Raw genomic sequence first — 12,969 nt, 5'->3', positions numbered from 1 at the left:
ACAAAAGAAACATCCAGTGAAGACTTTCAAATACCAAAGGGTATCTTCTCCAACAGATCTAAGTTGTACCTCATTGAAAAATAAAAGCTGACTCTTAAGTTAGCCAAAGTATGAAAAATGAAATGTATTCCTGAACGTGTTATAGAAACGAACAACAAACGTGCTGAACCGCAATTGAAGAACATGGGCTGAAAAAAAAGAAATAAAGCTCCCTGTCTTAAGAACTGGATGAATGGATTCCATTTCACCTTCAGGAAGTATGCCATAAACTTCTGAATGTCCGGCTTTTCTGAAGAACAACACTGAGACCCAGGGAATGGAAGGGAGGAGAAAAAAAAACAGAATATTGTCAAATCGCTGGGATTTTGCTGTTTAATTATGAAAATGCAACATGTTTTAAATACTCCTTTTCATGCAGTGTATCTTGTGGTAACTCAGTCTTATCCCAGTAAAAGTTATTATTTTACAACAAAGAGTCCTCAAATAGTATTTAAGTAAAATTACATCCGAGATGATGGATTTCACATCCTACAAATTAGAACTCACTAAAAACCAAAGAACACGAGAAATCTTTGCTTTGGTTGTGCCCAGAGAGAAGTTAATAAATGCATCTGACAAATAAATTAATGCCATCTGATCATCAGGTGAGTCGCAGAACTAACGCTTTGATCAGCACTGTGCAGGATGCTCTTTGTGCGGGGTCCACACGCACACTCAGCTTCTTCCAACCCCCAGTGCTCTCACTGCCACTTCTTCAAAGCAAGCAGCAACAACACTGAGTGCTCAGCTTTTGCTCAGGCCTTTACAAGTGAGGTAGAATTGGCAGGGATGTCACCTCCCACTTAGCTCCCTGGGGACAGAGCTTTTAGAGGCAATATCAGTACCTGAAACACAACCTGGGAGAATGAGTGTCACAGGCTAACAGTAACATTTACCTCTTAACAGCTCAACCTCCTGCATTAGCTTTTGTTCCTGATCTGATTCACAGGTCTCTAAGAGCTGGAAGCAGCAGGGAGGTAATCCTAGCCGGAGCTCTTACTCAACACAGATCACCACACACAGCTTTGTAATTGTCCTCCAAATCAGTATTCCACTCGAGCAGGGACTGAGTTAGCAATTACTGGGTAATTTATTTCAAACTTTTAACACCAGCCTAATATTTACCACGAGTCTTCTGGAGACACTCATATTCCAACACCGGCTCACAAAGTTACACCTAAAATCTGCCTTTGCTGTGTTTGTTGGTGTTGCATTTACAATCACCAGAGAGCCCTTTACAGCTGCTGCTTGATCCCTCTCTCAGCCACTGACTGCTGTTCCCCTCACCAAAGATAGAACTCCATCCCCCTACTTTTTGAAAGGAAGAGATGGAAGAGTTCTAACAGAACTTGATGATATTATAATAACGAAACAGCAGGGTTGCCAGCAAGAGAAAGGGAACAGAATCATTAACTCTGAATGTCTGCTCAGTCTTCTGCTCCTACATAATAGAATTAAAACCCACAGCTGTCTCCATAGCTTGATATTATTGGACAAATACATTGCTGAGGTTTGAATTTTTCTCCAGCTGTATCTGAACACTTCCTAATTGTTCTAATCTGCACACTTATTTCACCTGGCTGTGGATAATGCAGTGACACCTCTAGCTTTCACTATGCAGCTTTTGCATTTTTCCTCCATTTTCTTTTCCCCCTTTCCTCTGAATAAGTCAGTATAGCTGCCTTCATTTTACACTTTGAAGGGCTTACCCCCACTTCACATTTTGTGAACACCAAAGAAACATCCTGAACATCAGAAGTCAGTTTTGGGAGTACATGGCTGATCCCTCCTAAACTCCCTGCATATTTACTGGTTATCTTTTTCTTTCCAACAGTACCTCCCTGACAATTTCCAGCACTTCTCAGCTGAACTGCAAACTGCACCATCCCTTACTGCTGAGGCCCACAATGCTCACCTGACTACTGAGCAGCTCAAGGCAGCTCTTGCTTCACAAAGAGGGAAACAAAACCAAACAGTGAGCTGTTCCAAGGGAGGAAAGCACAGCGAGTGCCAGTCCTGTTGGAGCAGCGCTCTGTGGTGACTCATCGGCAGGCTGAGTCAGTTCAAGGAGCTACAGATACCAGCTGAAAGCACTAGGACAAGCACAGAGAGCAGCTACTAGAGGAGGCTGAACAGAGATGATGAGGTCACCGCTTTAAACTTAGTGATGACACAACCCACAGATTACTAAACATGCCAGGCTTTGTTACCCATCTGGCTCTGGCAAAGGGACTACCTACTGCAAGAGTTGTTCAAGGACCCACAAGTCTGCAGGCTTCACTTCTTTTTCCCCCCCTAAATAGGGAAAAAAACAAACAAACATATGAAACAACTTTCAGTTGATTGCCAGTGGATAAAGTTTCAGAATGCTCACCTAGAACAATTTGAGTTTCTAATGCCTCCATCACTTTTCTTCCAGATGTTATAAATGTTTAGCAAGAGCTACTCACATTACTGTTTTTTTCTGCATTATTGAAGGAAAATAGCTGGAAGGTTTTTGCCCTTATTTCTCCAGGTAAGTGAGAAACGCACCTCCCTACCTAAACATTCTTAGACCATTCTCCCTCTCAGCAGCCTGGTTTGCCCCTCTTTTCCCTTCCCTAAGCCTCCTGGCCTAGCTTTCACTCAGTGCCTCCTAGCCTCTTCTTCCTCCATGCAAGAAACTTCGACTTCTTAGCAGAAACCTCACCTAAGCCCAACTACAAGCCAAACTTTAGAGAATATAGTTCAACACAAGCCACTATCCTACATCAGGATAAGACAACACAGTTACTAGAAAGCAGCAGCTTTGCCTACTTGCTGTCCCAGCCCTTGAACTAGCATTTGTCTTTTCATAAGAACTGAGGACATGCTGATACTCCATGAAGATACACATATATCAAATCAAAAGCAGAAGCTACCAGATATGTTGGAACAGAGCAAACGGGAACAAATGATGGAAAATTTTCAGCACTTTAGGGAGTAAATACTGGGTATTTGTGCACTAAGAGTTTACCAAAAAAAGATAAATAAATAAAAAATAAAAATTCAACTTTTTAACTTAACCTGTCTCTATCCCTAACAGGAGCAGATTAAGATATACTTGCAGTACTGAACTTCTTGCATTAGGAGATGAGAGCGCTATTACTTTCCAAAGATCAGGTGACCAGAAAGTACATCAATGAGAACAATGCTTTCATCTCCCACCTTTATTCCAAACACAACTGAACAATCATTTTGCTGACATTAAGTTTTATGCTTTCTCACTGGCGTTATCAACCTGATGTTCTTCTTTGTGCTGCAATGCAAACATATGCATCTGGTAAGTTATGGCCTCAGTCTGCCAACTAAACAGTCTCACATTGATGCTGGAGTTACAGGAAAGTGAGATGGAAAAGAAGCACCATACATGAAGGCGGTGTTCACTGAGTAACTTGGGATATTAGCACACAACAGTATACAAGCATACAACATCACATACAGTGTGGATTCATGTATTCCTGTTGCTTTATACCAATCCTGCTGTGCATACTTCTCCCACTACATAGTGGAACATGGACATGATTTAGCAGTAGGTTGTTAAGAGTTAAAGTAGTATAGTTAGGTTGTGGTTGGGCTTGATGAGCTTTAAGGTCTTTTCCAACCAAGCTGTTCTATGACTCTATGATTCTAGTTTATTTAAATTATTTCAAGTGGCTTTGGAAAACTAGTGATGGTATTACAGCTTGCTTTCTTTTACTCCTTTCTGTTGATATGCAGAAAAACATTACACTAAATTTCAGAGACACTGATTCCATATGCAGAGTTGCTGATTACTCTTTGCAGAGCCAAGAAGAACTTTATCCCATTCTCTTTGCCCCCTTACCACATTGTATTGTCAGCCTCCATCACTACCAGCCATTCCAGAGATTTTCCTGACAAGATTTCTGCATTGTAATACAAAGATTTAGAATTTTCATTGGTGAAGTAAAGTTAAAGGTGTCAGTAATTGTACTCTACAGCACACATTAATTCTGCCTGACCTATCTCCACCTAACCTGCTATCTAAAGCTGAGTTGCTGTTTATACATTTTCTGAGCACATAGAGTTATCTCCGTATTATATCCCTAACAGCTTGTTACCCAAATAGTTTCTTTTCCATCGTTTGTCTTCCTTTTCTTGGCTTGGTAAACCTAAATAAAACCTCGGTAATACAAACTCACATAATGATTTTATCACTGCTAGTTGGGCAGCATATGCAAGTTTTGAGGCCAAAAGCAGCCTGTAGAGTCAGAGTACAGCCTTGGGAGATTACATATTTATTTCCTCTAGAGGGACAGGAGATAATAAATAAGTAAATCACAGAAGTCAGTGCCTAGAATGGCATCCAGTTTATTTTTAAAAATTCTGAGCAGTTTAACTGTATGACCCCCACAGCAAAGAATGCCGCAGGTAGCACAAACTATTTTCTTCTGTTAAACTTTAACAACTGTTCCTTCTGTTATGACACAGTTCTTTCAGTCTGTATTATTGCTCCCAGCTCTCTCTTCCTTCCTTTTCCTCTTGACCACTGCTCTTTCTAAGTGCCCCTTTTATGCAGACCCTCTCCTGCCTACCCACGTTTCTATTAACTAACATCAGATGGTCCTTGTCATCTCCCCCGGAGTTGGAACAACATCGGTATTAGTAAAAGCTCTGTTACTAAAAAGTGCATCTTCTTGTTTCAGGCGTTAAAAGAAAAGGCCTTGAGGACAGAAACAGATTAAACTTAAGCAGCCGTCTGCTAGTTTTCTCAGAAACCTTGCCAGTTCAGGAAACAGCACTAAATGGCTGCCAGTATTAGAAAGAAGGGAGGGGAAACAGCTGGACTGGCAGTTCAAGCAGGCTCTTTTTCTGTGAGAGATGTACAGAAGCAAATATCTCAAAGAGGCTCTGACAAGGCCAACAATATGGCTGGTCTGACAGCACCAAGACTGCTTCTAAACAAAGAACCTTGAACAGGCTTTTGGACATAAGAGGTCCACTAAGGCCTCAACATTCTCCCTCTGATACTCCTCAAGATGATCCAGAGCAAGAGAGTTCAGTCAGGAGATATCTCAGACATGAATGCCTCTCTACGTCTCTCCAGGAGCCAAATCTGCTGTTTGAGAGACAAGACAAGAGAGAGGCAGAGAGAGAAAAAGCACACATTTCTTTCATGATATAACCATGAATCCATCTGGGTCTCAGCCCCAGGAAACACAAGAAGAGAGCTTAAAGTCCAGAGACTTCTAAGAGGTGCATTAGATGTACAAGAAAACTATAAAGTGGGGAGCTAACATTAATTGTGCAAGAAAGGGAAAGGAAGGCTACAGTTTGTCAGCTCTACTTTACTGACATTGTATTTTTAAGGGTCATACAGTGAAGTATCCACAGTAGCAAGCAGATGGTGCTCCAACTCAGAGCCTATCAGCATTGATCACTTAAACAAAAGTCATTCTGATCACATGGAATTACTGCTATTTCATAAATACAAATTCCAGTGCTATCTGGACAGGAGGTAAAAAGCATTAAGGATTGAGTTGTGTGGGTGGTGTTTAGGTTTTTGTAACAGCATTAGGGAATCTGTCACCAAGATGAAAGAAGGCTGAAGGAGCTATGGCCATTAGCTGTGATCACTAACCATATGGGGAAATGAAGGAGATTTAAGGTTCTTCTGAAATGCTGCAGGAAGTTCATCTTCTCTGAAATTCAAAAATATGAGCCACTTAAAACATCTGTTCTAGAGGAAAAAAATACAAATAACTGAGTCTCCTTTTGCAGCCTTTCCTAAAACAAACAAAAAAAGAAATATTCAACATTTATTGCTTAAAATAATCCTACAGCACATATCCAACAGAGTTCTTCCTGAGGTTACTGAACAGTAAAATGAAAAGCCAAAGTTAGAACAACTGAGGTGCATTTACATGCAACAAGGTATCTTTGAGGCAGGCTTCTCTCACATAAATCAGAGAAGAAAAATAAGCTTTATCTTTTATGAGCGATTTAATTTCAAAGTTTAGTCTAAGCTTTGAGGTCAGTTGCACTTTGAGCAGAGACTTGGGCCACAGGAACTCACAGGACCCTTCCAACCTAAAGTATTCAAGGTTTCATATTTAGGTTTAGGCTTATCCAACAGCAGGCCTTGACATTAGTTTCAGCATTTCAATTCAATTAATACAAATCAGAAAAAAGTCAGTCCTTAAAACCTGAATGTAAAATGCTTTTCAACACAATACGTGCCCATGATAGCTCATCCTAAGACAGTTCTTGATTTTCATGGTAAGGAGGAAAACATTTTTCCATACATCATTAAATCCACCTACTGAACAGTCACACTGCAATTAAGCTGCATGTTTAAGCCCTTTCTATCCAAAAATGTCATTCCATCCAAAACTGCTGATCCCTAACTGGGGAAAAAAAGCAAAAATGAAGAACTTTGACATCAACACTGCTATTACATACACTCATAAATACACACCTACGTGTATTTGTAAAGTACATGTATGAAATCATACTCATACGTACATAAACAATGTGTGGTTCTCTACCCGTCATATATTTTTCTCTTATTTCATAGATAACTAAAACATATGCTAAGACCTCTTGTAAGATTTTTTTATGACAGCGAATAGCAACATAATATCATAAACTAATGTACAGTTCCATACATTAAGAAAAATATGTAACAATCTATTAAAACTGAAACATATTCTATATACTTCTACTGAACCTTTTCATTTTATCATTCCTCCGTAAATAACAAAATAGTTTTGAGTCAAGATTATATTAAACTACAGTCTTTTTTCCTTATTTTTATCCAGTGCAGCAAGCGGCCTCAGTTCATACAATAGCTTACAACATGAAAAGCTACAGTTTCCTCATAAGGCACCATCTGGAATTCGTCTTATGAATTTAAATATATATATCTCTCTGAATTACTGATCACTTTTGTGTGTTGTATACTGAATATTCTGATGGTGGGAATCCCTGATGATGACAGCGGTTTAGAAGAACATGGTATAAACAGAGTTAAAAAGAATTAGATAGCAGTTTCAAAATAAGTGGGCTATTTTTTTTTCCTATTTTTATTTTTTTTTAATTATTTTCTGAAACCAGCAAACTCTGAGAATCCGTCATCACGGAACAGTAAAAGATGGACAGTATCAGCAGGTTCCGAATTGCAGAAATTTATGGACAACGGGTTGATAAACAGTCACCAAAGAGAAAAGGCACAGATGTACAATGAGTGGGGATGTGAAAGCAATAAGAGGTAACCGACCACGGATGGAAGCCAGGCCCCACTGAATGAACCACTGCATCTATGTCTGACTCCAGCTGGCATTTCTTACATCAGTGTAGTCAAAGGACTTACAACTTTTTTCAGGAACTGTATACAGAATAAGGGGAAAAAAAAAGAACAAATAAATAACATTTTTTCAGAAGCTGTTCTCATAAGGATGGGCTGGGAAGCACAATAAGAAATGGGGGCAAAATAACGTTCCCATCTTTAGAGAACAAAATTACTTGTTAGACACAGTATTTTAATAATTGATGCCTTCACCTGGGAAAACAGATCGTGACAAGGCAATTAAGTACTCTTATGTAATCTCTTTTAATCACAGAACAAGCATTAGTATTAAATAGTGAAAGATGGAACACTTCAAATACTCCTTAATCTGCTCTATTTTTCCAGAACATAGCCCTCGAGTCTTATCAACTAACACCTATCCTGACTCTTATTGCTTGTAAAGTGAATACTATCAAAAAGATCCAAATTGTTGCGTCCAAGTTCCTACAACAGTGATGTATGCTAAAAGGATATACCACCTTGGAAGAAAGCTACTGCGACACTGGCTTGTTTCCTCTGAAAGTGAATGAAGTCTTGCCTCTTGTCCCCCAGTCCGTACATGTGTCCTGGGCTGCCTCATCCCAGGTGCAGAATTTGGCACTTGCTTTTGTTCAGCTTCATGCACTTGGTGACTGCCCAGCCCTCACATATAAGATCTCCCTGCAAGGCCTCTCTACCCTTGAAGGAGTGAACAGCTCCTCCAATACAGTGGCATCCTTAAACTTGGCTTACACTCAAGTCCTGCACCCAGACACCATCTCCAGATCATCACTGATAGCTTGCTTTCTAACATCCTAAAACACCCAATAAAAGCACAGAAGCCAAAGAGGGGTTGCACATCTTCTGTTTATGCCATCTAAAAAATGCACTAAGTTTCATGTTCTAGTTAAACCCACAGAGCAGTGCCTTAGAGACTGCTGACATTGCAGAGCACTACTTGGGCACACAGCTACTTCTTCTATCATCTGTAAAGAACCACGTATACTTAAAATTAGTATACGCACAATCAGCTCCAGCAAAGAAGAGGAGGCAAGACCTTTGTGATAGCTTACACACTTCTGAGAGCTCTCTGAAGTACAGCGCTGCAGAAGGAAACTCAGCTGACAGAATGCACTTGGATTTTTACAATATTCTCAAGAAGGGGGCTTACAAGAATGAAGGTATCATAAAAATAAATAGAGAGTAATGTGTGGGGCAGTAACTAAGAAACATCACACTGGGCTGTAAATGCACCATCGATGAAAAAGAAACGTTGTTAGACAGTTTCATGAATACATTGGGTCATTTTTCAGGAAGCAGTAATGCAACAAAAAGATTATCAGTAATGATGAAAGTAATCTGTGATGTAACGAAACAAACATAACTATGCAATAATAATCCCTCTGGATATGCCATAAAAATCCCTCTGGGCTGTTTTGAATTCCTCAGTTCAAAAGCTGTACAACTAAAGGCACTGAAAGCAGCAATGAGAACAATAAAAACTGTGGAACAGCGTACAAGAAATAAGCCACAGAGAAGAGAAGGGTTAGGGATATTAGAGGAGGGGTATTCAACAATACAAAGATATGCAGTGAATTATAAGAAGAACATAAATGATGGCTTACATTCTCAATGTATGAGGTGAGCAAGCATAAAGTTATTACATAGCCAGTCCCACAAATGAGTTTTGTCACACCGTACATAATAAAGCATTACTACAGTACACTTTAGAAGTCAAAGGCATACATAGGTTCCAAAACCATGAACTGCACAAAAATGGTGACAATAAAGACACTGAAGGCAACATCTATGCCTCAGCTGGCTCTAAACTCTAGGACTGTTAGCAGTTGGCACATCGTGTTGAAGGAGTAATTCCTGCAGTATTTTCTTACTTTCTTTTCAGGCATCTGGAAATGGGCCACTGTCAGACACACATCTTTGATCTGACTTACTGGAGCGATACCTGCAGTCAACACATTATGATCTGGGAATCTGGTGGTTCTTTAGATCTTGAAGGAAGCAGATTTCTTGTTCACCAGGATGATTTTAATCACTCTCAAACTCTCTATTAACCTCATTCAGGCAATTCTTATCAAGTTTTGATATTTCTGCTTCACTGATACAAACTTAAAATTACCCAACCCTTATAGGACGTGGTGCATCCTGCAACCTTTTTTTTTCTGTTAAGCTGAAAAGAAAAGCTGATCTTGCAGAGGTTTGATTTGCATACTGAGCACAATGGGGATTTTATCGGTCTTGATTTTGGAAATTCTCAGAGAAGACTCACTCCATTTGCGGGCACTACTTCACAGCTTGTCCAGAAAAGACTTCTGGAATACTTGGCTTCAGGTGCCTACTGATGCTACACGTCCCCTAGTGCCAGTATTGCTCTTCTTTCAGTATAAATGCCACCGAGTTTAAATAAATAAATAAATAAATAAATGCCTTTATTTGCTCTCAGTCTCAATGTACTCAGCTACCAGGAAAGAACAAAAAGCTTTTTCACTGAAGAGTCTAAGTGTGAACATAAACAGATCACTTGATGCAAAAATAGAAGAAATGAAGAGAAACCATCAGTAAGATTATTGAAATTTTAAGTTCTACAGGTAACTAAAGTATAAACCAAAACATAATAAGACTCTGAAGCCCAGCACTGTCTGTAGCTACCTACAAACTGTACTCATAAAACAACATTCCGTGCAGCACAATTTGCTTTACAGTGCTGAAGTACAAAACCAACCAAACAAAACCCTCTGCAACAAAATATGTAAACTCTGCAGCACTTTGCTGCAGCAGGAATAATATTCAGCATCCTGAAATATGTGTTCAGTTGATTTAGTTATTAACTTGTCATAAATTAACCTTTGTGTTCCTAATCTTTCAAATTTTGTCAATTTCTTCACAAATAAAGACAGCAGTGGAAACCCAAAGAACAGCAAGCTTAGGTTTCTGACAGACGATTTAACATAGCTGGGTGTGCTGGAGGAACAAGATGCAAGATAATACATGCACATTTTGAACAAGGATATGAAGCTAGGTACTTCTGTTAAAAACAGCCTGTGATAAAACAACAGTGTGAACGCCCTGGTATCGCAATCTCTTCTCAAGGACAGCAGCAAAATGAATTGAGCAGATATGTGAAATTCACTCATTTGAATTAGGAGTTAACTCCACATGTTCAGCTATCACTGCTGGGGTTAAGGGTGCAGCATTCCTTCTTCCTTTTGGTCTTAGACAAAGAAGGTTACTTTTCACTTACCAGTTCCTATGTAGGATTTAAAGCGTCCCAATAGTCTGTGGACAAAGGCACCTAAAACATCTAATCCCAGTAACGCCACCTGTTGAAAAGAAAAGCACCAGATATACAAAACTGAAGAGTACAGAATTCTTTAGAATAGATTCTCAAGAAATCACAGACCTTGTAAGAAAACACGCTCAGCCACCACATCTTAAAGAAAAATGAGACTTCTTATTAGAGAGCTGACAACTTCTTAAAAGCCTTCATTAAGACAAATTTATCAGTGTATATTTGGAATGGATTGATTGTATTTACATATACCACAGCAGTTCAGATTTTTCAGTATTTGCCTTAAAATAGAAAGAAAATAAATGTTAAAACCGCAGTGATTCACTATTTGTGACTATAAATGATAAAACTCAAATTTTTAAGAGGACTAAGGAGCTGGAAGTGGCTATTAATCTCTCTGGGTTATAATATCAGGACTGCAGTTCTGCACTTTCTTCCTTTAAAAGAAGACTGCCAGAGGTTTAGCTCAACGTGAAGTAGAAACCAGAACTCCTTAGAAACAGAGACCAGCAGCAGGACAGACATATTGCTTAGGGTCTCACCTCCTCTAGCAGCTGCTGAAGGAAACATAAAACAGAAAGCCTCGGCAAAAAATAAATTGAAAGAAAAAAAAATAACTAGAAGGAGTCTGGAAGAGCAGTTCCCAGACACAGAAAAGGCAAACAGATTAAAACACAAAACAAATCAAGCACTACTACAGGCAGGAAAAAAGAAACATTTCCCAGATGCTGAGACTTGCTTCAGTCTGGTTACTCAGCTCATATGAAGCAATGACAACCTCTTCTGAACTCCCAGCAGGATTCGGAGAAGCTGACACTGCCTCCCATGACAGCACAGACCACACCACTCATCTACCTGCTTCCTCAGCTACACCAGTTTTCTTTTCTCCTCACTTAATATTGTTCAAAATTCAGAAACCAGCACACAGTTCAAAATGCTACTGGGATTCTGAGTAATTCCCTCCCTCCTGGGAGCAGAAACCAGCACGGGGACAACAGCCATTTACATAGAAACAAGAAGGTGGTCAGAAGCAGTTGGTTAAACCGACCAATTGTGACCAGCTGGGACACATCTGCTCCCCTTTTATTATCCTGCACCCAGTTAAAATCTTCATTCTTAATTCCCTCCAGCAGCTCGCTGTGAACACACAACATGCATTTTCACGTCTTGAAGTTACCTCAAGGTGCTGCCCATGAAGAGGCCCATGCCCAAGAAAAGCCTTCCTGAAGCACTGGCATTTGTAATTTCCCCACAAATACATAAGCAGAAATAATCCCTTCTATCAGCTATTTATTTCCATAGAATTTGAAGGCACGTTTTCTTTAAAAACAGTGTTTTCTTAAAATCCTTCACTGTAACAACTGTCCACCCCAGGCAACAGGCCAAAACCAATCTGACTGGAGATGAATGGGAGCACAGGCGGCCCACACACACAGCATCACGGGACTCATGTTTCCACAGGAAAACAGACTGCTAAGCCACCCATAAAATCCAGGATCTGAAACAACCACATCATGGAACAGATTTTAATGGATTTATTATTACTAGACTAGATCTCCTCCTAAGTGGGAGGCACGAAATTCCAACTTACTCGGAAACTCATTTTACTACATGCTAACAGACAATATGCAAACATAAGTGGATGCTAACCCACATTACATTAAAATCTTGCCACTAAGTAACTGGAGCTAAGATTTAGGAAGATGAGAAAACAGAATACTGTAATTGTTAACTTTAAACACAGATCAGTTTTTAGGGTAACATCAGAGCTTCATAAAGACTCCTTCCTTTAATGTTATTTACCAAGTTCTCAAGCTATAAAAGACTATAAAAGGTTGAGATTTTGTTTGAATTATTTTGGATAAACATGCTGTTTTCTTATGCATCTGTTTCCAGACTACGTATTCCACTTCAGATCTGTTCTCCAACGGCAATCTGTAAGATAGTTTTCCTTTGTGAGTATTCTGTTATCTATCTTCCAGTGCTGTGCTGCTATGGTTTGGGGTTCTGTTTCTTTAAAGTCTCATCTGCGCACAAACAACAGCCATTTGGAAGATCTGAGGCTCCATAAATCTCAGTGAGAGGCCTGATAGTTATCAGAGGAAAGTCCTATCATGACCATTACCATCAGAGAATCTGACCACCTGCATCTTCCTTCCTGTAAGTGTAGTTTGATACAAAGCACTCTGACACAATGCTTGTGTGGTCCATATGTTTGGATCCCTCCTTATGAAAAGGAAAGTTCAGTCAGCTCTTACAATGTAAGTCACGTTTACATGGATGACGTTGGTTCTTTCTAACTTGCCTATCAATGAAT

At 39.6% G+C, this 12,969-nt stretch overlaps 1 protein-coding gene across 25 annotated transcripts in view; it reads right to left on the bottom strand.

Annotated features, from left to right (window-relative positions):
- Positions 1 to 12,969, bottom strand: part of CLASP2 (cytoplasmic linker associated protein 2) — a 132,988-nt gene that overhangs the window by 113,529 nt on the left and 6,490 nt on the right. For all 25 annotated transcript variants that reach the window (XM_072327997.1, XM_072327984.1, XM_072327988.1 and 22 more), the window contains exon 2: positions 10,605 to 10,683. In XM_072327997.1, the coding sequence (XP_072184098.1) occupies positions 10,605 to 10,683 (79 nt within the window). The remainder of the gene's footprint in view (positions 1 to 10,604; positions 10,684 to 12,969) is intronic.

Source organism: Excalfactoria chinensis, chromosome 2 (assembly GCF_039878825.1).
Source record: "Excalfactoria chinensis isolate bCotChi1 chromosome 2, bCotChi1.hap2, whole genome shotgun sequence".
In the NCBI taxonomy this organism is placed as follows: domain Eukaryota; kingdom Metazoa; phylum Chordata; class Aves; order Galliformes; family Phasianidae; genus Excalfactoria; species Excalfactoria chinensis.
Note: the sequence above shows the minus strand (reverse complement) of the source record. Positions and strands in the feature narration are given on the sequence as shown.